Source organism: Dermacentor variabilis, chromosome 6 (genome assembly GCF_050947875.1).
Source record: "Dermacentor variabilis isolate Ectoservices chromosome 6, ASM5094787v1, whole genome shotgun sequence".
Lineage (NCBI taxonomy): Eukaryota > Metazoa > Arthropoda > Arachnida > Ixodida > Ixodidae > Dermacentor > Dermacentor variabilis.
Window position 1 is genome coordinate 96,215,439 of NC_134573.1, and position 27,404 is coordinate 96,242,842.

At 42.8% G+C, this 27,404-nt stretch overlaps 1 protein-coding gene across 1 annotated transcript in view; it reads left to right on the forward strand.

Annotated features, from left to right (window-relative positions):
• Positions 1-20,794: 20,794 nt before the first annotated feature.
• The window catches only part of LOC142584276 (uncharacterized), a 44,232-nt gene continuing 37,622 nt past the window's right edge, over positions 20,795-27,404 (forward strand). The window contains exon 1 of the mRNA XM_075694417.1: positions 20,795-20,915. Within this exon, the coding sequence (XP_075550532.1) occupies positions 20,817-20,915 (99 nt within the window). The 5' untranslated portion in view covers positions 20,795-20,816. The remainder of the gene's footprint in view (positions 20,916-27,404) is intronic.

Here is a 27,404-nt window from a genome sequence, read left to right on the forward strand (position 1 = left end):
ACGTCAGCCGTCACTCGATCGGCGTCACGAAGCTAAAGTTCCTTTAAGGTAGGCCATACTTTTAAGCCTGGAAACCCTTCCTTTACTTATCACTGTATGCATTCTGGTATGGATTTTTCTTTGAGATATGTATTTTTCGTTTCCCGTACGGTGCGTGCGTCAATGTCCGCATATGTAAAGGTCATTCGGCTCTCAGAAAGAATGAATTCTGGGCCGCATGTGGCTCTATGTGGCATTAGCGATATGCGTAATTCGGCTTTGGAAAGTCTAGCAGGCCTCCATGCGACAAATACGGGTGTCACGACACGATCGGCCATCTGATAATTTCGCGGCATGCTGGTGCCACCATTTTTGTTTCACAAGATGCCACCTACACTCGCAGATTAGATCTGGCAGTTTAAGTGAATCATTGTGAGTCAGTGTGGATAGAAGTCGACCGGTCATTCCTGGATCACAATAAGAACTTCCTACTTGGTTGCATTTACCGCTCACCTCAGGATTGTCCAAGCTAGCTTTTGAAAAAAAGGATGTGGTGATTTCAGGGGATGTTAATATTAACCCACTTGACACTGAAGCTACCTCGTACACAACTTACACTGATTGTTTTGCTGGATTTGGTTTTGAATCGATCATTGACTGTGCAACTCGAGTAGCCTCTCGTGGGAGAAGTACGCTCATTGATCACGTGTTATCTACCATATCACCATCGCCTTGCTCCGGGTTTATTGATACTGACATAACCCATCATTTCCTGTTTTTCTTACATTTAACAGTGAAATACATTACAGCGACACTAGTTAATTTACTTCCGTGTTTATTGCAGATACCTTTATTGAAGCCCTCAGCGAAACTGATTGGTCGCCAATTAATTCTATGTCTGTTCCCGAAGTAGCACGAAACAAATTCTCCACTTTATTTTTATTGGCCGTTTCGACTAACACACGCACTGTAAAATGTGGGAAAAAGTATGAATATCCGCGCAACCCATGGATGACGGATGACCTTCCAGAAAGCTTATGAAAAAAGGAAAACATGAACAACAAAACTAAACGCCAGCCCTTTAATACTGGACTAGCTAGACGCTGTAGTAGGTACTGTATATTACTGAATGTTTTACTTAAACAAGCGAAAAAAGGTACTACGAAAATAAGTTTGATCAGGCTAAAAATAACCCCAAAAAGCAATGGCAGTTAATGAACTCCTTTCTTAACAAATCATCTGCTGATACGTCTGTAACCAAAATAAATTACAATGGTCTCACCCTTTCTGAGCCGAAGGAAATTGCTAATGCATTTTAGGACTACTTTCCTTCTGTTTGCACTAATAACCACATACATGCGCAGTTGCATAATGCTTTGTGCCGTACGAAACAATCATACGACACAATCTTGTTACCAGCTACACGAAATGAAGTGTGCTCCACGATTGCTAACCTTAAATATACAGGGCCAGGCTTAGCCAATATTTGTGTCAGGCATTCAAAACTGGTTGCGCATTTAGTTTCGGACACGCTCTGTAATAATATCAACCTTATGTTAAAAGAAGGTGCAATCCCTACATTTAAAAAAAATGCCAAGATTATTCCTGTTTTTAAGAAAGGCGACAAACACACAGGTAATAATTACCGAACAATTGCAATTCTTTCCTGCCTTAGTGAACTCATTGAGATAATATTTGTTGAACGCCTTAATAACTACTTAACCAAGTTTGAATTCCTGAAGAACAATCAATTTGGTTCCCGCCCTGGCAGTTCCAGGAGTCTACCTGTTCTTTCTCTGACTACATAAAAAAAAGTCTATATATTCGGGAAACGTTGTCGGATCTGTATGTTTAGACTTCAGTAAAGCTTATGACATGGTTAACCATCATGTCCTGTTTAATAATGTTGACTCTTATAGTATAACTGGTCCTGCGCTAACATTCTTTAAAAATTTTTTACTTGACCGGCCATACACTGTAAATGCAGCAAATACTTTCTCAGTAACAAAATGTATTAACCAAGGTATACCACTGAGAACAGTTTCGGGCCTTTTGGTTTTCCTTTTATATATGACAGATCTTCCGGATTCTCGTAACTCCACCAACTACGTTCATTGTATTTTATGCGCAGATGACCCAACCATATCTTCATCTGACAAATCTGTTGCTACTGTAACTTCTAAGTTAAATATTGCATTAGGTAACATTATATAATGTTGTAGCAACAATCACTTAGTTGTTAATCATCTAAAAACTAAATGTATGTTATTCAAAAGTTCTCAAAGGGCCTTAACTCTATTCGTGAAGCAAAGCTTAGAATTTATTCAATTCCCGTTAGGACAGATGTCGCTCTTCTTGGCATACATCTTGACCCTAACCTTACATTTGGCTCTCACTTCCAACATCTCAAATACAAGACCGCGTTTGGTATACGTGCATTATTCAAAGCTCGCCCTTTTTTTTTCGTCAGGCTCTCCTTGCGTTGTATTATGCGTTCATTCATAGTCACATTAATTACGGCACTGTTTCGTGGCCAACACGTACGCTTGTCACTTATTTTCAATTAAACATTTCCAAAACCAGTCAATACGCATCATCACTTCTACCTCCATGCAAGCCAATGCCTCTTTGTTACATCGCGCGTATAATATCTTGCCTATTATAATTTCTTCCAGTTCTACATACTGGTCTTTCTCCACAAGCTGTTTCTTAATATTCTTACGTTTCTGTTCATTGCAGTTGATCTTTTGCAGAATAAATATATGACCAGTTTCGCGGCTAACAACAATTTCTTGTTACCCATGGTTCATACTTATTACGGCAAAAAACATCTTCCTTCGCTACAATTTCTCTTTGGAATGAATTACCATCAACTATAAAATCCTGTACTTCTCTTAAAATGTTTAAACATCACCGTAAGCATCATTTCCTGCGACAAGTTAACTACGATCTGGCGGTATACTCTTGACTTTTCTCTCACATGTCATTTCTTGTATTTCATCCGTGCTTTTTTCCGACTTTCTCTTATAACGTGCTTTCTCGTGTTTCATTGTAAATCACATGTCTAGTGATGTATTTGATCTGTAGATATTGTTTATAATAACGCTAGTTTGCTAACTATTGATGTCACCATCAATGTTGTTACTATTAACCGAGGGTCCCATTACAGTTCATTCACTTTGGGATCCTCGTCTGTATATTTGTCATGTTGTAATTACTTCTTTTTTTTTGGAACCAATAAATGTGAATCTGAATTTGCTATGTGAGTGCCCTCGTTATAGTGCAGTGTTGTTAAGCTTTTTTCTTGCGTTAATGCAAAGTCCATCTTTATGTAAATTACCTCTTCTGAAACTGAAATGAATTTTCAGCTTTTGGGCACGTGCTCTTTCAGCTCCTTTCTCTCTAAGAGTATTATATAGATAAGACCTTCAATTAGGATTTATTATGTGGAGTATAATATTATTTTGGGCCACATAATGATTGGTGAGATGGCAAGACAAACGCCGAGGACATTTCGTACCACCGAAACTGTAGATCTGGGGTTCGGCAGACCTGGCGGCATTACGAAAGGAAATGGACGTGTGTCATTCCAATACAAGAATAAATTAGCCCTGCTTAAAGAAAAAAAACATTAGGAAGTATATTGCGGGCCTGCAGCGTTTGTAAATATTTAAAGAGAATGTGTTCAATATCTATGCGCGTCATTGAATGATATGAACTTTTTGAAGGCTTAGAAAAGTAGGTGTGAAGGGGGGGGGGGCGGCGGAGCTGCTACATAGGTTTGGTTCTACTGGAAAGGGTCACGTGCAGGAAAAGCTTCAGTAACAGCGTCATAGTGTCACTAGGTATGCAATCTCAAGTGCTCTTGTTAAATCATATGATAGTCCCTTCATAGAGAAGAAAAGTATCTCACATTGGGGGGGGGGGGAGGTGGGGGCCTAAAAACTTACGAAGAAAACGCGCCAAACACATTGTTCCTTTACTGGAGGACTCGCGGACTGCCTGACCATTACTATGATATGTTGGGCCTTTCATCACGTTAGTTTGCGCACTTTTTACTTTTCTTTTCACCCCTTTTTTCCTACTAGCATACTTCATTTCGTTTACAAGTTTTCTCAGCACAGTGTAGCCATTTAATATCCACACTAGCTAACCTCTTTGTCTTTTCATCTCTTTCTTGTTTCCCTCATCAGTAATATCTAATTACTACCACCTACGGTTAGCGACCGTAGAACTAGTAGAGCTGATATAAAATAATTGCACCTTATTTTCTGTGAACTTTGGGTACACTAAATCGATAGTTCCCGGTAAAGGAAAAAAAAAAGCCTAGAAAACATGCACCCACCAATTCTTACTTGAACCTTCACTTCGAAAATCTGACTTAGCTGACTTAGCTGACCTACCGATAATAACACCAGAATCCGTCTTCGACCACTCATGCATACTCAATAATTCACGGTCCGAAAAGAGTTCAAATTCTGGGGATGCAGGAGCCGCAGAGGTTCTTCGCATCTGCTGAAAGGCAAGGTCCAATCTGCCAATTCTGCATTTGGAAGTTCTGCGGGGCTTTTTGCCGTGATGACGACCGTCGATATTTCGATGATATATGTCAAAGTACCTCAACGTGGCTGTGATAATGGGCATTGCCCGCTCGATGCCATCCGTTCGTAGGGAGTGACGTCATCACTTGCAAATTCACGGAAGGCGCAGCTAGGCTTCACTCGCGTCCGAGGGCACTGTCACCTGGTGAACAGACGAAATCCGAAGTGCAACAAACTTAGACAGGAGCCTAACAAGTCGCCCCTGTAGTATTTGCAGCCAAGTCTCCAGTATAGTATAGCTGCCTATTACAGCAGTCATTAATGCAGCCATTATTACGTAGTTATTATGGTGTTTATTCTGACAATAATTTCTTTTAGCTCCTCTCACGCCTTCATAAACGTTTTGCAAGTTTGTCAGAGTACCGGACATGTACAACTGTCAAATATCAGAAATCAAAGCTTTAGGTCACTACTCCCAAAGAACATCCACGCTGAAGGCCTCAGTCGCGTTATAAGGTTCCTGCGGTCTACGAGGCTCCACGATAGACTTTCAGAACGCCGACCCCTACTGTTCTGTTGGGAACACGGTTTGTTCGTGCTCGTCTCTCTTGTTCTCTTTCTCCCCCTTCGACTCTCTTTCACTTTTTATCCCACTTCACCCTTCTCCCCGTGCAGTGTAACCAACCGGAACTGGCTCTGGTTAACCTCCGTGCATTTCTTTGCATCAATATCTCTCTCTCTCTCGGACTGTTGGTCAACGATCATGCTAATGTTTGTGCTCTGTAAGATTGAACACTGTATTGGTTCTAAGCTAATGAAATGCCGCAGAAAGTTATCAAAAATCAAGCGGCGACAGATCGCGAAATCGATGGCATAAGGGTATAGTTTGCTGTTGTTAGAACTAAACCTGATAGGTTACATGGCCCTGCTGTGTTTGATAAGGTGAACAACAGAGTTAACATGTTTTAAGCATTTTTCCAGCAGCAGGCTACAAGCTAGTGAAGCATGAACGTCGAAGTAGGCATAACAATATCCTGGTGTTGGGAGTTAGGAAAAGTAGTGAAGAAGCAGAAGCGAAACGGAAAGAACAGTTATTGGAAATGTATTGGTAAAAACTTTACGTGTAGGTGTGAATACAGTCGAGAGAATTCACTTTATTGGTAAAACCAAATTCGAGCAACCTAGATCTACAATAACTAAAGTCTACAACACGAGGGAGAGTGTATCCCGAAAAATTGCTAAAAAATAAAAGTAAGTAATATTAGTGTTAGACAAGAACATGTTAAATAACCAGTGACAATAAGACAAACTGGCAAAGCGCTGCATCGAACCGGTCAGAAAGCCCGAGAGTTAAGCATTATACGAATCACTTAGAAAGAAGAAAAAAACGCACAAGTGGCATCAAAGCTAGAACAGTTGCGTATTCTGTGTGCGTGAGCAAGATAAGTCCGACAAAAAGAAAACGATATCAGGTGACCTGCGTTACCCAGCCGATGCACTGACATTGCACCGGAGGCTCAAAGCATGTCGCCGTCATCTTAGCTACGTTTCTTTGTCCTCCATGCCGGCAGTATCACTAGCAAAGCTACCGACCTAAAATTCTTGCTGCTTACACGGAACTTTTATGTTATCATAATCATGGAAACGTGGCTGCACATCGGTAAACATACTGACCTAATAATTCCTCTTCGATTTAGACTCTTTAGAAAATAACGTGTATAACGAAGTGGGCACGAGCACATCATACTTAAAAGTTGTGTTAATGCAGTTTCGGTTTAATGCCACATCGCGGAAAAAGCTTGCTGTAAGATAACACTTGAAAATATCTCAAATTTGGGCGTGTATCAGCCACGTTGGACTTCCCAGGCGTTTCAAGGCCAACTGAGGACATTTTTGTGTATACGTTTACATAGTAACACACGATTAGTGATGGCCACAATCTATATTGTGCTGCACTTAAATCGGCATTAGGGACACCTAAATGCGGGTCCAGCGCTGAAAAATTGTTAATTTATTATTAGCCATTAAAGTCAATGAAATTGTTGAAGAAGATACAAGAATAACTTCGGCGCTGCAGTAGTTGCTAGATTTCGTCTTCTGAACTAGCTAAACGGATAATCATTCGGTTACAGTAAAGACGGCCTGTCTGATTCCACCATAGTTCTTGTGGGTATAGCCATAAGCGCGATGTCTCTTGCGAAGTATCTAGTCCCTGTGACAATCAAACCCTACAAACCTCCTGACGACAACACAATTCGCAGATTTCTAGAACTTACATTCGATGAATTCCAACGGAAAGCCTACATGAAACCAGTGGAAGAGTTGTACAATGAACTTAAGGCTATTGTAAAGCGCTTTGTGGATACTTTCAATCCTCGTCGTGTAAAGGAATCGCCACATCGCGGACCGTGCAGTAACCGCAATATTGTTCACCTAATATGACAGCTAAAAAAATGTGTGAATATAAATAAAAACCTTGAGATTACGGAACCAAACTTTGCAAGGCATTGAGACGTACCTTGAGAGAGCCTTAACAACATCTCGTCGACCAAAGACAGGTCAGCATTTTGAAAAGTTCAGAGAAAGCTTTCGAGGTACTTTAAATTACATTATGGGGGTTGGTACATTATGGTACATTACGGTGTCCTCCACGCCGCAGTGGAGGACACCGGAAATTTTGACCACCTGGGTTTCTTTAACGTCCACGTAAATCTAAGTACGCGAGTGTTTTCGCATTTCGCCCCCATCGAAATGGGGCCGCCGTGGCCGGGATTCGATCCCGCGACCTCGTGCTCAGTAGCCGAACAAATTGGCCTCTGATACAAAAATTTCTTTACTAAATATTGCAAGTGGCATCGTTAATTCAATGCGAAACATTTTTTGTGCCATCGCCGGCCCCCTGAGCCAAATAGGTAGCTTGCTCCCTTGCATCGCGTTGCGACTCAGAAATAAGAACTATCTCTACGATAGCGCGATCCAATGCCGGCCTCGCATTTCTTGCCATAGTGCCACAGTTGTTTTTTTCTTTGTTGCCTCTTTATTGATGCAGATGGCTTCAATGGAATTAACCACACTATCACTAATGTAGAACGTCATCAGTCGTGCTTTAAACAAGGTCAGCCGTCACTCGATTGGCGTCACGAAGCTAAAGTTCCTTTAAGGTAGGCCATACTTTTAAGCCTGGAAACCCTTCCTTTACTTATCACTGTATGCATTCTGGTATGGATTGTTCTTTGAGATATGTATTTTTCATTTCCCGTACGGTGCGTGCGTCAATGTCCGCATATGTAAAGGTCATTATGCTTTCAGAAAGAATGACTTCTGGGCCGCATGTGGCTCTATGTGGCATTACCGAAATGCGTCATTCCGCTTTGGAAAGGCTAGCAGGCCTCCATGCGACAAATACGGGTGTCACGAGACGATCGGCCATCTGATAATTTCGCGGCATGCTGGTGCCACCATTTTTGTTTCACAAGATGCCACCTACACTCGCAGATTAGATCTGGCAGTTTACGTGAATCATTGTGAGTCAGTGTGGATAGAAGTCGACCGGTCATTCCTGGATCACAATAAGAACTTCATACTTGGTTGCATTTACCGCTCACCTCAGTATTGTCCAAGCTAGCTTTTGAAAAAAAAGGATGTGGTGATTTCAGGGGATGTTAATATTAACCCACTTGACACGGAAGCTACCTCGTACACAACTTACACTGATTGTTTTGCTGGATTTGGTTTTGAATTGATCATTGACTGTGCAACTCGAGTAGCCTCTCGTGGGAGAAGTACGCTCATTGATCACGTGTTATCTAACATATCACCATCGCCTTGCTCCGGGTTTATTGATACTGACATAACCCATCATTTTCCTGTTTTTCTTACATTTAACAGTGAAATACATTACAGCGACACTAGTTAATTTACTTCCGTGTTTATTGCAGATACCTTTATTGAAGCCCTCAGCGAAAGTGATTGGTCGCCAATTAATTCTATGTCTGATCCCGAAGCAGCACGAAACAAATTCTCCACTTTATTTTTATTGGCCGTTTCGACTAACACACGCACTGTAAAATGTGGGAAAAAGTATGAATATCCGCGCAACCCATGGATGACGGATGACCTTCCAGAAAGCTTATGAAAAAAGGAAAACATGAACAATAAAACTAAACGCCAGCCCTTTAATACTGGACTAGCTAGACGCTGTAGTAGGTACTGTATATTACATAATGTTTTACTTAAACAAGCGAGAAAAGGTACTACGAAAATAAATTTGATCAGGCCAAAAATAACCCCAAAAAGCAATGGCAGTTAATGAACTCCTTTCTTAACAAATCATCTGCTGATACGTCTATAACCAAAATAAATTACAATGGGCTCACCCTTTCTGAGCCCAAGGAAATTGCTAATGCATTTTCGGACTACTTTCTTTCTGTTTACACTAATGACCACATACATGCGCAGTTGCATAATGCTTTGCGCCGTACGAAACAATCATACGACACAATCTTGTTACCAGCTACACGAAATGAAGTGTGCTCCACGATTGCTAACCTTAAATATACAGGGCCAGGCTTAGCCAATATTTGTGTCAGGCATTCAAAACTGGTTGTGCATTTAGTTTTGGACACGCTCTGTAATATTATCAACCTTATGTTAAAAGAAGGTGCAATCCCTACATTTAAAAAATGCCAAGATTATTCCTGTTTTTAAGAAAGGCGACAAACACACAGGTAATAATTACCGAACAATTGCAATTCTTTCCTGCCTTTGTAAACTCATTGAGATATTATTTGTTGAACGCCTTATTAACTACTTACCAATGTTTGAATTCCTGAAGAACAATCAATTTGGTTTCCGCCCTGGCAGTTCCACGAATCTAGCTGTTCTTTCTCTAACTGACTACGTAAAGAAGTCTATATATTCGGGAAACGTAGTCGGATGTGTATTTTTAGACTTCAGTAAAGCTTATGACATGGTTAACCATCAAGTCCTGTTTAATAAGCTTGACTCTTTTGGTATAACTGGTCCTGCGCTAATATTCTTTAAAAATTAGTTACTTGACCGGCCATACACTGTAAATGCAGCAAATACTTTCTCAGTAACAACATGCATTAACGAAAGTGTACCACTGAGAACAGTTTCGGGCCCTTTGCTTTTCCTTTTATATATGAATGATCTTCCGGATTTTATTAACTCCACCAACTGCGTTCATTGTATTTTATACGCAGATGACACGACCATATCTTTATCTGACAAATCTGTTGCTACTGATACTTCTAAGTTTAATATTGCATTAGGCAACATTATAAAATGGTGTAGCAACAATTACTTAGTTGTTAATCCTCTAACAGCTAAATTTATGTTATTCAAAAGTGCTCAAAGGGCCTTTATCTCTATTCCTGAACTAAAGCTTGGAATTCATTCAATTCCCGTGAGCACAGATGTCGCTTTTCTTGGCATACATCTTGACCCTAACCTTACATTTCGCTCTCACTTCCAACATATCAAGCAAAAGACTGCGTTTGGAATACGTGCATTAATTAAAGCTCGCCCTTTTTTTTTCTCGTGGTGCTCTGCTCTTGCTAGCGTGTGCTCTGCATGCGCAGTGATCACGGAGCACTCGGGGGCGATTCTCAGGTGGTTGTGCGCGCGGCGGCCGCCGCGGAGTCACGTGACAGCGCTGATCTCGCCTTGTCTCGAACTGCGCGAGCATAGGCGAGATATCCTGGTTGTCGCGCGCTTTTTCCTTTCTAAGTTAGCAGATACCAGCTCCTCGTCCCTCGTCATCTACCGCGCTGAGCGCGTTGATTCCTTCAATGGCAGATGCAGACGACGATGTTCTGACCACGATGAGCGTTTTGGTCAATGTGTATTCTCTGCTGTTGCGACGGCGGCGCGCGCAAAAGGCACGCAGACGAAGGTTTTGGGTGCACCCCTGCTGGCGCCACCGAGACGTTGAGGGGCAAACGAATGTTTTGCTTCCACGGCAGCACGCCTCAGATGAAGGCTTGTTCCGAGAGTGAGTGATTATAATCTTTTCAAACCCGTAGTGTGCCGTATGTGTGTCGTGATAGCGACGTTGTCTTTTATTCTTTATTATAGCTTCCTTGGGATGCCGCCGAGCTCGCTCGACACACTGCTCCACCTAGTTCGGCCTGTGATTGAGCAGCAGGATACTCCGTTCAGGCGGTCGATATCCGCACAAGATCGACTTGCCATGACAGTAAGGTAAGTCCGAAAGTCCGTGACCCGGTACTGTCCCGACACAGTGCCTGGTCAGCAGTCCCTCGGAAAATATTGTGTAAAACATACCGCATGAGCACTTTGTGATGCAACTCACCCCCTCCCCTCCTCATTTATCCTTTGAGACGTATGTGATGACAATACGCTTTTCAGATTTCTCGCAAACGGCGACACAATGAGAAGTTTGTCGTTCAACTTCCTGACAGGACGATAAACGGCTGGAATGAGCGTAAGAGAAACTTGTGCTGCATTATGGGAAATACTTCAGCCAATCTATCTAAGATTTCCACAAACAGCAGAAGAATGGAAAAAAGTAAGTGCACTGCAGTCCGTTTTGTTACTGCGGAGAGAGTTTACAGTGTTGACAAGCGTCCAACTTGCCTGTCTTTACCTCATTTGTTATGCTATTGACTTTCCCAATGCCCCCTGCCTACCGACATTTCAAATTTGTTGAACTCCGGCATCTCATAAAGCATAAGACAACTAAAGGTTGCCTTATGCATTACTACGCTATTGTTTTGTCACAGTCTCATATTATATTGCCTCCCGATCACTCTTTCAGATTGCCACAGACATGCTTTTTGACTGGAATTTTCCCAACTGCATTGGATGTATTGATGGAAAGCATGTGAGCGTTGACTGTCCTGCAAATTGAGGGTCACGAAACTTGAATTACAAAAAGTCGTTCAGCACAGTCCTCATGGCAACATGCGATGCCCATTATAGGTATGGTGCATTCATGGCAAAACAAAACTTTTGTTAAACTACTTGTTAATGGTGCATTTTTCTTTTGAATCATGAAGACAGTGTATTATACTTATTGAAGGAGAGTGCTATTGTATGCACTGAAAGAAAAGAGGACAGTTCAATTGTGTAAGTTACATGACGAATTAAGGGGCATAGCGTAGACAGGTGTATGATCACAATGGTTTGCTCACGCAGGTTGACAGTAAACATATTTGGTTCTGCACAAATAGCAGCAGATGTTAGAATGGTAATCTGAGTTGTGATTTTGTGTGGCATGTATATTTAGTCAAACTATAATGCAGCGCAGATATCACTTTTACGAGACTTGAACGCAGTAGTGACTTCAGCAGGAGCAAGGTGAAAGTCATGTGCTACCTCAGATGCTAAATGGGCTACACTGAAACTACTTGCTTTATTTCAGATTTGTGTACGTGGACGTTGGCCACTACGGGGGAGAAATCGATGGAGGAGTTTTCTTAAGAACGAAGTTGATGCGCATATTGGGCGAGCGCAGATTTGGGATCCCCCCAGCAGCAACAGTTGGCTCAGCGGGACTGATACCATACTTGATGGTGGGCGACGAGGCCTTTCCATTGAAGCCTTACCTCATGCGGCCTTATCCTCGACGTGCAAGTTGCTTCAATTACTTTTAACGCTGACATGTTCCTCTGATTGCCGAGATGAAATATCAATGCAGCTGTACTGTGTTTCTGCTGCCACTGTCTTCCATAGCAGATGCAGTTTCGTGCAATGCATGCATACGGTAAAAATGGTCAAACAATTTCTACAAAACATTTACAAATGCAGTCTAGCCTGCATGCATGTACATAACAAGTCTACCAGGAAAGGTTGTTTCTGCATGGAAAAAGAAATGGTGCAGAGGACTAAATTTCGTGTATGCAGTGCAATATGAGTGTATTAATATACTTTTATTACTGGTAATTTACATGTCATGTTGCATTTTGTGTGAAAGCAATAGTATGATGCAGTAATAAAATGTAATGCTGACATACAAGGTTTAATTGCATGATTGTAAGCAAATGCATGAGCACTTCTAACCTCTTTTTCTGACAGGATAATATACTGCAAATCACAAGTTGTGCAATGCAGCCAAAGGTGGCCCTTTGTAGCATTTCTTTAGCACAACCTAAGCATGCAAAAATGAATAAAAACCCGTATAATATCAGTTTATGTAGCATTTCAAATTGGCTGCACTGGAAAGAGGCACCTAGAGCACATTAGATGTAGAAACATTTTTTTTTCAAGTTGTATTCAGCGGGTGCCACAGCTGCCAGTTATTTCAATGATTTGAAATTTGTGCTATTGCATTTTTCTTCTAAGTATGTACATGTATGCTGTAATTTTATTGCCCTGACCTTTTGTTTTTTCTAGCTCTTCATGCCTACAGGGCCAGCCAGTACAGCGAGTACTTGAAGAGGGCAGTGTTCAATTACCGGCTGAGTCATGCAAGGAGGCTCATAGAAAACAGCTTTGGTATCCTGGCTAGTAGGTGGCGAATACTGAAGAGACTTTTCGAGCGTCAGAAGGAACTACTCAGAACATTGTAAGGGCATGTGTGGCACTTCACAATTTTCTGATGAAAGATTTGGTGTTCTCAAGGACAACGTACAACCCTCCTGGATTTGTTGATCGTGAAGACTGGGAGGGAAATGTCACAAATGGGGCATGGAGGAACGACAGTAGTGCCCTTCCTAGATGGACAGAGCAGGGGTACCACTCTGCTCGGTAATTATTATTTCTATGAAGGCATGAAATCAGTAATAGTTTGCATTTCCTGCTTTATTTACATTAAAGCAATTGAAGCTCATCAATAACAAACAGCGAAATCTTCAAGACATTTCATTTAACTTGATCATTTAACACATGACATAAGATCTTGCTCATTAGAGTTTGCGTTAAGAGTTGTAACAGTGCAAAAACACATGCGTAGTGCATGTTTTCAACAAAGTCAGTGGGTACAGCTAACGACGAGGAGTAAAACACACCCATTAGAACTGTGACCTCAGTCAGACAGGCAGAATAAGCTGAAGGAAAAGTTTGAACATCTCATGCTTTTCTCTGTTACAGGGCTGCATTGGAAATAAGGGGTAGACTGGTATCCTACTTCATGAGTGACGGCCAGGGGCCATGGCAGGAAAGTGTCGTGACCCGTGCAGGACGGCAGGTAATTTCCGATAACAGGCAAATACTTGTCAGCATGCACAAACACTATCATGTCAAAAGAAAGCCGAAATTGCTTGATTTCATAGAAAAATATTATCGATTGCTTGCACTTTACATTTCATTTAATCATACTGCTCCATTTCGGCTTCATACAGCAGCTTGTGGATTTTGAATGTTACCTCGCATATTTTTTTTTGTGTGGTAGCATCATCAGCTTAGCAGCTATCCAGTTTGCTGCCTCCTGACTGTCATCTGTCGGTGCAGGCATTTCATTTTTTTTAGTTCTAACATCGTAGCTGAGCAGCTGCCCAAGACATCTGTCACCGCTTCGTCGAAGCTGTCAGACTGCCTTCTTTTGGTCTTGCATATAAATATATCAGCGGAATGTTTTCTTGCAATCACTGATTATCATTCAAATACTGCAGGAAATGTGAACCATGCCAGTACCGAGAGGAAGGTGCATTGAATCTCGCCTTTTGGCAGACCTGCAGGACAGGCCACATCATTACACTCAAGAAATGCACTGGAAAAGTATGTCTGCTTCCAATCAAAGAAAGTGCGCACAGCTTTCTTACCCTGGATCTGGGGAAGCGGCTCCTGCTTGTGAAGTTGACAACCTGCCTCAAAAAAATGTTTGTTATGGTGTCATATTCCCACACAAGCAAGTGAACACTAACTTACCCTGAAGAGCCAGCCGCAGATGCCGCACCTTCTGATGTGCTGGGGAGCCTATAGAAAAATAAATATGCTGCCATATATGCCGTGCAAAAAGCATGTTCTCTACTTGCAATGCTATGAAAAGGAGCAAGACAAATCACGCTCATCTAGTACCAGAAAGCTTGATTTCACACCTTGTTGCAGTTTTTAGGCGTGCAGTCATTAAATAGGACACCTAAACGTTTTTCCCAGCACATTGCAATGCAGTGTTGAGTGTGTGATTCACTTGAAACTGCGCACTAGCGCCGAGTCATGACAGCAAATAAGCCAAGATCTGTATGCTTATAAAGGTAATCCATTTCTATGGGAGTGCAGCATAACAGTGCATAATAGAGTGGACCCACTCTTATACGTGAAAGGCTTGTGGAAAGGGTGTATTGATATGGAACCTGTGATCCACCACAGCTAGGAAAACTGAAAATCACCACCCACCTCAAATCGTCTTCATCAGTAAATTCATTGGGGCTGTCAGAGTACCTGCATTATATAAAGACATAGGAGGTTACTACTAATGGTGAATAATGACACCACAATTAGTACAGCTTACATTTCTTGAAAAAACGTAGCATCCTGGCCTGATATACAGCTGCACAGGCGAATGAAACGACAATGTTGTACACAAACTGTTTCACTGCAGTAACAATTATGGTAAGCAAACAATGAGGTGCACACCTGGCCACCAGACTCAGACTGGAAGGGCTCTTGGATGACAGTGGAGATGGCAGAATGGAGCTGCACAAAAGCACAGATGCATAACAAGTTAAATCACTTGAAGCTTTATAAACTCAAGTTACACTTTCTTGTGTAACTGACTTAACTGACTTAAGGAAACAAGACTTAACGTACACGTCCTCTTCTGGAGGCACATTTGATGAAGACCTGAAGTGTAAAATTTGAGGTGTTTTGATGCAATCCCGGCAGGTTTCTCGCCAGGAAACAGGTAATGTGAAAATCGCAATAGCGAAGCTACCAGCGCAGCTCAAGGGAATAGATTCTTAAAAACACAGACGCTTGGGCAGTCAAAGCAGGTAAAAAGATATTACACACGAAGAGAGCGGCTTAAAAAAGAGTGGAAGGACAGCTGACAGTAGTGAACTTATCAATGGCAGGCTTGAGTTGGCGCAGATCACTACGCAACTAAGTTGTCTTTCTTTTTACCTTTCCGCATAATGTGGTGTGTGCCTCAGCATGCCATCCACGATGTCGAAAAGTGTCCACTTCGTGTGGACCTTTCCGGCCTCTCCTCCGGTGCCACTTTTCCGGGCCCCCTCCGACGCCGACACAATTTTGAGCCACCGATCCTTCACATTTTTAAATTTTGCGGCTGCTTGCGGTCCTACAGAAATGCCACTGTTTATCACCAAGAAAGGTCGCAAAATGAAAAGATGAGCAACCTGTTTGAGTGCTCAAGCGGAGCTGTACGAAGCGCGCAGCCTGATAAGACATGCGAACCGCTCTGGCAAAATCACCATGCCCGTAGGTAACCCAGATTCCATCTCATTTTCTCCGCAGCACACCGCTAGAGCACTCTAAACAAATGTGCTCACCCTCGCACACTCCTGCCGACGTGAACATTTAGCGGAAGCTCAGATGAAGTATGAAAACAACTCACCAGTCAGATCGAATGTTCTGCCGATGATCGCCCACCGGTTCATTTTGGCGTCCTTATCTTTGTACTCCGGGTGAGTTTTATTGTATAGAAAAGGCAAAAAGCGAACAGTCTCCAGAAATTGTTCCATCATGTTCTGTCGGCTGAAATTCATTTTTCAATGTGGATGCACACGAGCTCGTGGATGCACATAAAGCACTAGCACTGTTTGTCGCGGCTGGCTCGGAGCGCTCGATCGTCGATCGTGGTTCCGCCGCCGCCGCTGCTGGGAGTTAACTTCGGCAGTAGCCAAGAGGTGTCGCTTAGGAGAAAGCCCGGACGTCTGGCTCCTCGACCCATCCTCTGCGCGGCAGACCAAACTGCTTTCGCGGCATGCGGCGCGCGTTTTGACGCCAGTGTGTCCGTACCTAAATGTGGTACTTTTCTTAAGTTTAGTAAACAAAACTAAAAGAAAGTGTCCACACATCTCTATATGAGCTCCTCAATTTAAAAAGTGTGTGACGATACAGCATTTTTCATTAGATAATGGTGCTTGCGTAAAGCTTTTAAGAGATCATTTCGAACCCAGGCATGCGGCAACCGATCCTTACGTGACGACGGGCGAAGGGAGCTTTCAAAGTACGCTTGCATCCTCCCTCGGTCCTTCGCTGTAAGGAGGCCTCAAGTAAGGTTAGAAAGCGCTTGAAGAAAAGGAACGTTCCATTGTTTGGGCCCTAGTCACTGCGTTAACATTAACATTGTCATATGGATTCAATCATATTTAGTAAGAACACAGTTTGTAGAAGTGAGTGGCGCGAAATCCGAAGTGTTGCCTGTAACGTCAGGAGTGCCTCAGGGATTGGTGATGGGCGCTGTCCTTTCTCTCAGTTATATAAATGACATTGCAGACCAGATTAACCCCGTTATTAAAGTTCGACTTTTTGCGGACGACTGCTTAATGTATACCGCAGTATCAAGTCGCAATAACCAGAACACCTGAATTCCGAATTACAAAGTTTAGTGACTGGTGCAAAAAGTGGAAAATGAAAATAAACTATAGAAAGACTATCTGAATAAGGGTAACCAAGGAGATAAAAAATACACACTCCTTCGATGATGAAATATATAGTAAGGTCATAAGCCGTGAGCATCAAATTATGTACCTTGTAATTACCACATCGAGTGACTTCAACTTTAAAGCACACAAACACCATATCCTCATCAGCTGGTAAAAAGCTGTGGTACTTGAGGTGAAAGTTAAAGCTCGCTCCTCGACAAACTAAATTAGCTGCATATTTAACGCTTGTTCGACCCACATTAGAGTACGCGAGCGTCGTGTGGGATCCGTTAAAAAAAAACTGGTAGGTAGAATTGCAAAACCTCAATGAAGAGCGGCAAGATTTATCTTGTCAAAATGTCGTTCAACGGACTCCGTAACTGAAATGCTAAAGAAGCTCAATCTACCTCCCTTTTCAGAACGCAGAAGGATATCTAGACTAAATATTGTTTATCTTATTCACCATAACTGATTTATCCTTAATACACAGCAGTACATAAAACGGCATCTGCCTTGAACAGTACGAAGCAGAACCTAGAGCAAATTCAACTCATTTCCGCAGGAATAGATGCACATAAGTACTAGTTTTTTCCCAGAACAATAGAGTAATGGAACGCGCTACAACTTGAATTACTAAGAGTGGACAGTCTAAATAAATTTGAAACCACACTAACAAAATTTTTTTCCTCGGCTAGAACTACATAGCTGCTACTTTAGTAATGGTAATTTGTCTTACTTAGGTTCCTAGTTGTAACAAACATGATTAATCCAGTGGCTGTGGTACGTTTAATAACACCCTATTGTAATTTGCCTTTTGCGTCTTCTTGCTTTGCATTGGGGCTGTTCCTGTGTATATGCGTTATTTGGTCTGTTCTAGACTGCGGCAGCACTGATATCTTGTTTCCTTTGTCTTGCAACCACCCTATAACGGCCTTCGGCCAACAGTATTCATAAATAAAGAAATCATATATAAAAAAGGAGATCTCATCAAAAGACTACAATATCGGAACAAGCTTCTCAAACAGCTGTGACTTTGTTGGAAGAAAGAGTATCTATGAGAACATCCTTCGCTTCATCACAACCAAACAGCGACAAATAAAGGTTTAAAGGTGGACGTCATACTGATAGTCGAGGAACCCAATGCCCCACGATGGGTTTGGCCACTGGGAAGAATAAATCGGGTCTATCCTGGACATGAAGGATTGGTAAGAGCCCACCGAGTTGAGACTCAGGAAGGAAGGTAACAGGGCCTGTTCAAAAACTGTGCCCACTATAGCTTACAGTTGTTTCTTCGGGCCGGCAGAATGTAGAAAAAGAAGTGCTAGGAGGAAAAATGGGCGTTTGTAGAGAAAAGAGAACAGGATGAAGGTCGAGCGGGCCCTCGGTGTTCGAGGCAGTCGCGCGTTTTACTGCGATAGCAATTATATGGCCTCTCCAGCCACATTTTACCGTCGCCATCGGCATCGCCATCGCTACGACGTCTCGTATAAAGTCCAAGAGCGATAACACCTTCGCCGTGCATCATATGCTCTAGGTGCTAGTGAAAGCATGCGAGGGAAGCCGACGATCGCGGCTCCATCTGGCACACAGGACGAGAGCAAGCGGAGAGCAAACGTGCCTTCTTCCCTCCCGCGAAAGGTCGTGGGTGGACATGAGGGAGAGCCGCGTTGGGCTCTGGCAGCAACTGCGCATTTGGCAACCGGGGGCAATGTGAACTAACGATCGCGATTCAAACTCGCGCGCCATGTATGGAGGAAAGCGGGGATGCAGCGCTGGAAGAACGGGGGTTGGCTTTGAATCCGCCAACATGTCCGTATTTTGCACGGATGAATGGATGGTATGAGCGTCCCCTTTGGAACAGGATGGGGGGTTGCGCCACCAAGGTCTTGCTATTATACTGCCTAATGTCCTACTTAGGTTAAACAATAAAAAAGAAAAAAAAACACTATGGAAACCCACAACCAAATTTTCTGATCCCCTACTGCGAACTGGGCTTTTGTACGTCTTCGGTTTTTTTCTCGTATCCCTACTTTTATTCCACCAATTCGCCAACCGCCTCTTACTAATCCCTATTGGGGACATGTTTATATTTCCACCCCTCTATCTGAACCAAAGGGCTTCCAGGAGGCAAGTGGTCTAGGGGGTGCGCAGTCGCGCGCTCCCTGTATTGAACGGGATCTGCAGACGGCTCCTACTTTTGTGCGCGCTGTGTTCTCAACGGTCTTGCGTTGAAGCGATAGACCGCACGAAGGTCACTTCGCTCGCAGCTGCTGCTGTGCTTGCTTAAACCAGCATATTGACAGAGAATGTCCGTTCTCATCGAGTTTGATACGATCATGTTTGGTTACACGTGCTGACACCATGTTTGTTAATTCAGTTAGTAAGTGAATGTTTCCAACTTTATTCTTGAGATAAAACTACTATCATCACTTCGTATAATTGTCTACTGATTTGATATTGTGATCGATGCCTCGCCTTTGGGTGAAACGTTTTTAATACCGACGATACTGGATGGACTGAAAACATGGGGAAGAGGCTTCTGGGGGTACTTACGGTGGTGCGAGCGTGGCGATATCTGCTATGGGGCGGGCTGCGTGGGTTTGAAAGCATGGCTGGTATAAAAGTTCAATAGAACATTAAAATAAACGCTTTTCGGAAACATAAAATAATCACGAAGGCAACGAAAGGCTTCTACAACTTATTTGTTGTTGATGGGCCGCGCAGAAGTCTACGCATTTACGCCCATAAAGAGTTTCGGTGTAACGGGTTGGTTCATGTCATATAGTAATAACCTAGGTATTTCCTATTTGCCAGAAACAAACAAACCGAGCTTCCAAATAATAAACCCAAAATAAGCACACTTTATATAATAAAAAATCATGCGTTACGCCTCCACAAGCTCAACATCATTTGACTAATGTTGTGATAAAAACCCAGGTGCAGCACAGTGCAGCCCATATACGGCGCTGGCTCAAACACAAAGCTCTTAAGCTCAACACTGTTGAAAAAAAACTGATAAACTTAGAGTCTGGATTGCTCTCGAGAAAACTTGCAAAAAAATGGCAACGGTTTTTTTATTTCTTCTGTAAAAGGCCCGGACAGTGTACGCAGAGATGATAAGTTCGCCGACATTCAGTGATTTCCTTGTCCTGTACCTGTCTGGTTTCGCCAAGACTTATCTCTAGACACAAAGACGTCGCGATCTTTCACGACAACTTTTCGCAAGCCATTGGAACTCCAACTCATTCAGGCAGAAGGCTTGGCCAATATTTTGTCACTCTACTCAGACGAAAATAGGTCTCAGCAATGAAAAAGATAGTGATGTTGCTGTAGCTCAGCTTTCACGCATTTTTTCTTAGAATGTGCAGCAAGGGAACACTGCGTACTCGGAAAGGTCATTGTAATTGCGCGTGGAGTACTTTTCAAAATTAAAATAAAAATATATCTTTGCTGATATTGTATATCCGTACTCTGTTTCCGACGTGATTAATATGATCAACAGTCTGATAAATCGGATACTCTGTGTTTTAAATGTTACCCATAAAGTCATTGTGCAGACGATCGCTTAAAACCCTTTTAATAGGATGTTTACCTACAGATGGAGTGCAGGAAAATCTACTCGGGATACAGCTGTCTGCGATAGACAATAAGTACATTGATGACGTCAATTATCGGCTGGGTGTACAAACATATATATATGCCACGTCTTGCCAGTATGTATGCCTTCTTTTAAGTGGTGAACGCCGGAACGCCATCAAGAGACATGTATTACCTCTTACTTGTCTTTGCACTTGCGACATTTCCAAGCTCTGGTGTTGGGAAAAAAAATCGTACTGAGCCAACCTTGGATGATCTGAGAAATGTAAGACCTTTCTTTATTTATATCCGCTGCGGTCGCTAACTGGCTCTCTCATTCTGCAGTTGTGCACGCGGGCACGGGTTTTATTTCAGGTTGCGCCGGCCACACTTTGATGGAGGCGTTACCCTAACCCGGGCGCATACAATGTAGGTACACGATAATTAACTCCGAGGGGTAAGAAGTATTCCGTGCCTCTCCACTGCGGCGCCTGTTCTGTCAGAGTAGACCCTCGTGACGTTAAAAACTTCACCAATCACTAAATCACGCTATATGCGGCTCATGAGTCCAACGTTTGAAGAAAAACATGTTTTATAAGAACTAGCATGTCTGTGCAATTTGTATATCTACTCCCGGTCAGCTATAATCCAATCTTCTGGTCACAGACTATTTATTAGTCTTACTTTGCGCGATGGCCCCCGAAGTTCTATTTTTTTTTCATTTCTTTCTAGATCCTCATGTTTTTCAATCATGTCTTCTCTGCATATTTATACATAGTTTATTTATATTTTCTTGCATCGCTTTGGTGTGCGACAGGATTGTCAGCTGTCACCTAGAATGATGGCAGTTTTATCACTTGAAACAACTGCTCGACATGATGCGTCTTCGAATGGCAAGGACAGGTCTTACTGACCTGGCGTACCAGTATTTCGCCTCACTTTCTGTGTTTGTGGTCAATACACCGGTATCAACCTATATTTGTTCTAATAATAATGATATAATGAAACGTGGGTAAGTTCGTTCTTTGAAATGAAGGAACGAATCTCATGTCAATTAAAAACATGGCCATAGCTTCCCAGATTTTAACCTTTACAAGAACATTAGGAAACTGAACCAAGTTGATTACTGGATGTTTCGCTTCTCCCTCATGCACAATCTTGTCCAAGGCATGGCGTACCTGCAGAGCAGCGAGATTCACAGCCACGGTAACATGAAGTCGTCGAATTGCGTGGTCGACAGCCGTTTCTTCTCCTACGCCACCGCTATCGCGTTGCTGCTGTCCTGTAGTGGGCACCAGGCCACCTGCTAACCGTCATCTTCATGCGAACCATAGGAGACAATCAAGAAAGCTTTGTTCTGCACCACCAGCAGTATGACTGGGGAGTGAACGGCGCTACACAGACGGGAGCCTGAAAGCGCTTGTTATTGGGCTACGTTACGCTGCATTCGGGCTGAGAGGTTTATGAGCAATTCTTGCGCGACAAGAAATACGCGAGATAGGACCTGAGCAATCATTTCGAAGGCCACATCAAGCTGCGAAAGTTTTCAGAGCGGGAATCAGCTCAAAGCTTCAGCAGTGGTATGGTGAGGGTAGTCTGGCGTCAATCAAGAAATGGTATGGCCGCCTAGTCATTACCCGGGGCATCTCTCGACGAGTTGGAAGGCACACGCCCCGTCCATCTCTCTGTATTTAGAGGAACTTGACAATGATGAGTTTTTGTGCGAATAAGTGAAGTGGTAAGACATAAAAATGATGCTTTTCAGTAATTACTTGCGTTCATAACACTTGCAAAACAATCGAAATGATTTTGTCTAAAGTATTCACCTGCTGACATGATGTATTTGGAATGAATTGGGTAGAATTTGTAAAACCATGCCTACTGTGGCTTGTCGACTGAGCACTCGTGACAGGCACGCCTTCCCGACAGGCACAACTCAGATAAGAAATGGCGCATCAAACCGAGGTGTTCAAGCAATGGGAGGTGGAGAGCGGAAGGTCCATAAGGAGAAGACATTTGCCAGGCACTCTGGCAATTTGAGGGTAGAGCTAAATGGGAACGGTAGTACGCACGATGGTCTTAGCAAAATGTGTAAACCAGGTGAGGCTCTCTCCGAAAAGTGGGGGTGAATTCGGGCTACTCGCACATGCAACGGACAAACTTGTATAACAAATCATCCTTGTCTCGATCAGCTTGTGTAAAACCTTTTGCAAGCAATCGTGGAGAGTGTACCAATTGCGTCATCGCTACAGCCTCAACACGAAACTCCGAAGGATAAACTTCGTTTGGTGAAGGCGGTCTTCCGTAGTGGCTCGAAGAAGAGTGTTCAATATTAGTGGTTCCCGATTAGAATGCCAATCATAACAGAACCTACTGATTATTCGAATTTGATGGTTACGATGCTGCAGCGTTAAAGGAGGCTCGTACAGTATAGCTAATGTGTTAAGCAACTGTCGTTGGCAGCGTGACTTTCTACGCAGACGTTACTATCGGCATTCTCCTTGCAAAGACGGCCTCTGGATTTCGGGCAGGAAAGTACAATCGCGGCACACCATCTTTGCCATATATACATTATTGTGGCCCCGTTGTCACACTCATTATCTAATCAAGGCGGTATGTAATGCTGAATGACTATGAAATAATTCATCTCCTTCTGCTATAGGTATAGAAAAAAAATTGCCGGGGTTCAATGCGATTAAACCAAGTTTCTGGAGCGATAGCACGGTTTTGCTTGATTTGAGAAAGGACACAGATGCTGTTCGGCGCAGCAGCATCAGCCAGAGAATTGACCTTCATGCTGCACCTCCGTTCAGCGGGAACTTAGTGTCGAAAGCACAGCGCATATGAAGCTATCAGCATTCATCGCACTTGGTCGACATTGCAGATCGCTTTGAAGTTATGGGCGCCCACGCGGCGTACGCAGAAGCCGTCGGCAGTGCCAGGCTAAGCCCCAGTGGGAACTTGGCTGGGCTTGAAGGTCAGAATAACGGAACCAGGGGCTTTCTGCCTGTGTACCTGAAGTATTAGAGCGATGGCTTTAAAAGTGTGCCAAAGGCCATGCTGTAGTAGGTGCATTAAGAGACGCTATAGCAAACCATTAGTTTAAGTTTACACGAATGGAACTTCCTGTGAAAGTTGATTGTCGCCAGTTTACAAACAACAGGTTGAATATTATAAGTGAAAATGAAGTTAAAGGTTGCAATTTTAGAATTTCTCACTGAATCCTTATTACCAGCATGTCACTGTCACGTCACTGATTTCAAAGTATTTCTTTCGTAATTAGGCCGCGCTGATTGAGCAAAAGTTCCCCAAATTTGCAATGTTCGATGTTTCCCCCCTTTAGTAGACAATATATTCTACCGCTAAAGAAATAACTAGGCCCTAGAAATCGCTGTCGAAATTACTGACGTCAGAACGAGCTCGTCCGGCAACTTCAAAGAGTCGTGGCCACCCGCATGTTGTTATTGCGCTTTTTCTAGCGCACCAAGAGTCTTATCAAGATATGTGTGATGTTTTTGATATCGTAGAAGGGTAACTTACCGATACAGAAGAATAATTTTTCTTTGGGTGTCCCATTAAATCTGACGTTAGCGGTTTGGATCAGAGAGCAAACGGGTTTAGACGATATTCTAACAGACAGCAAGAGAAAAAAATGCGCTTGGCAGGTCATCTAGTGGGCAGGTTAGATAACGGTTGGGCCACTAGGGTGACAGAATGGGTACCGAGAGAAGGGAGGAGCAATAGAGGCCGGCCGAAAACAAGATGATGCGACGAAATTAGGAAATTGGCGGGTGCTAGTTGGAATCGGTTGTCGCAGGACAGGGGTAATGGGAGATCGCAGGGAGATGCCTTCGTCCTGCAGTGGAAATTAATAGGCTACTGCCGCTGATGATGATGAAGAAAAAATACCATGTGATAGCGTTGTTTTCAGCCCTTTGAAATGACGCAATTTTCCTGTTGCGGCTTCAGAGCTCTGACGACGACAAAAAACAACGTCCTGCCTAAATGCAATGCCTGTGACAGAGGCCATTGCCCTTTCCAAATTCTGATATATTATTCCTTCACAGGAAATTCAACCTCAATGGGTGAGGTGTACGCAGTAGCAAGGCAGCTTACAGGAATTATTGAAAATGAAATTGGTTGGGTTTAGGCACCAAAAACCAAAGTCTGATTGGGAGGCACATGGCGCAGTAGATACTCCGGCATAATTCTTCCGGGGTCTTTAATGTGCAGGCGCATCTAGGTACACGAGCGTTTATCGCATTGCGCCTTCATCGAAATGCAGCAGCGCGGCCTGGATCAAACTCGCTAGCTCAAGCTCAGTAGCCAAACGCCATAAGCATTGCGCTACCGCGACGCGTAGCTTGGTGGCCCAACTAAATAGAAATAATACTTTCTTGTACGCAGCAGGTACAGTGGCTTTTGAATGCAAGTCTCAAGATGGCTTCGTGCCTGAGTGTATCCAATTTAGTGCGCGATAATAAATACATCAGAGATGCATTGGTTCATTTTACTTCAAAGTTTAAATGAAGGATGCATGACGTAAATGAATTCGTGAGTGAGGCTCAAAACGTCTTCACTCTAAAAACAAAGAGTGTTACGGGCCCTTTCTTCGAGGGAGTACCTGCTTTCCCCATATTTCACTCACTATTCGAGAGTACCTCGGCCCTCTTTCAGAGAGAGTAGGTTAACTCCTCCCGACAGAGTTTTGTTACTCCAGCGCAAGGGAGTGCTAGTACTCGTCTGCCGAGTGCTAATACTCTCCCCACAGAGGTATAAGTACTCCCCCAGAGCGAGTGTTCTACTCCTGCAAACTGAGTACTTCTACTCCTCCAAGCCGAGTGTTTCTACTCTCCCAAACCGAGTGCTTCTACTCCTTCAGAACAGAGTGCTAGTACTCTTCCCAATAGTGTGAAAGCACGATGTAGATCCATTGTCACGTTATAAGGGATTCGAATTACTTACAAGGAGGGGGGGGGGATATTTGATTCATTCACAAGCAGCTCCTGCACTTAGGCTTGGTGATTGCGATCTATTTTGTAGTCGCCGAGTTACTCAAATGAAATATTTTCTCTCTTAAAAGGTCGAAATCTTTATTGATCAGTCACAAGACAAACTGAATAATAATTTGAGAAACATGCTGACAAACACATCAAATCAGATAAGAATGATGCCCATGATCTTTACATCACGTCTCGTAATAGAACACAAGTATATTCCCTAAAGATTGATCAGTATTAGAGTGTAGAAATATCCCTTATTTTAGTTTGTTCCACCTTCTCAAGACTGACGTATACAATGGAAAGTTAAACATAGAACAAATGTGTACAAACTCACAAAGAATTAACACTATGATCAAAGAGAAGCCTGCGCCACATTACTGGCCAGCAAGCGCATTACTGGCACAAAACACATGCACTTATATGGCAGGGGTTACCAGATGAGCTGCTAAGCGTGGGGCTCGTAATGTTGATAAATTGTGCAAGAAGCTTTTTCGTGTGTGCCATATTCTAAGACAGCAGCACATTTGATAACGTTTTGTACAGCGTATGGATGTTCCTGACTGAGAGTGCGGTGCATTTAGAAATGTGTTCTAAATTCTCCTTTGAGGCCGCAGGTCTAGCTAGCTTTGCTTATATTTCACATAAAGTTGCTCATGTATGGGCTGCACCCCATTGTTTCTAAGCGTCTTGTCGTGCTTCTGCAGCAATATTCTGCCCGGTCTCAAAGCAGTACAGATGCGTATCATATATTCTATTCGGTTGGCCTCCACACGAAAGTAGTTTCCCGGTGCTGTTGGGATTGATCTGTTACACTTTCTCACAAATAGATAAAATTAAATTTACAATATATTATCAAGCGTGTAGCAAATGAGTACAAACCTGCAAGGAGCATTGGCATTAAAATTTTGAGCATCCGATTTCTTGTCATATATGGTAGCTTTTCATTCCCACAATGACAAGAATGCGGTACTTCTGAGGAGCAGCTTGCATAATTACATGATCAATTATAGTGACTCGTTGAAAATGCAATCTAACTTAAGTGTAGCTAGGCTTCAGATGTTAACCAAAAATCAGATGTGATGAATGTGATGCAACAAAGGCGACATAAAGCGTAAGTACAGGCATATAAGTGCGCGAAAAGACAAACGAAGAAGAAAATCGTAAACTGAGAAAGGCACTATCCCGTTTTACACATCCCTTCCGTGCATGTGGATATTGCATGCGACTATGCGTACACTTGCACAATGAACTAAGAGCCTGAAAGCAAAGCTTTTTTTCTAGTGAAGTGGCTAAAGTAAGAAAAACTATCGCGCTTCACAGAATCTTCGTCTCAAAAGAAGTACGTATGTGTCTGGGAGGATGACTACATCGCCTCACTGTGTTTTGTTTAACATTTAGTCAAATGGCATACCCAATAGAACCACATTCTAGTTTTCCCGTACAAATTGCATGGCAGTGTATTTTGATACTTTGGCGTGTGCTCCTCTCCACTATGTAGAGTCGCACTGGGCAGGTCTATGACATACCTGTGTCGCTGCAGCTGCCTTCTCGCGTTATATAAAGCAGGTACCTGAAAAATATTGGGTGCAAAGGTCAAGATGAGGAGATGATGTAAAACAACATCAAGACAGAAAAGAAGTAAGGTCATGGCACTAAAAGAAAGTCTTAGTTCTTAGTATTCCTTCTGAAATGCATGCGAGACATCTAGATGACTGAAACAGTCAACTGTTAAACTAACTTCAATTTTTAGAGTTAAACAAAAAAAGAACCGA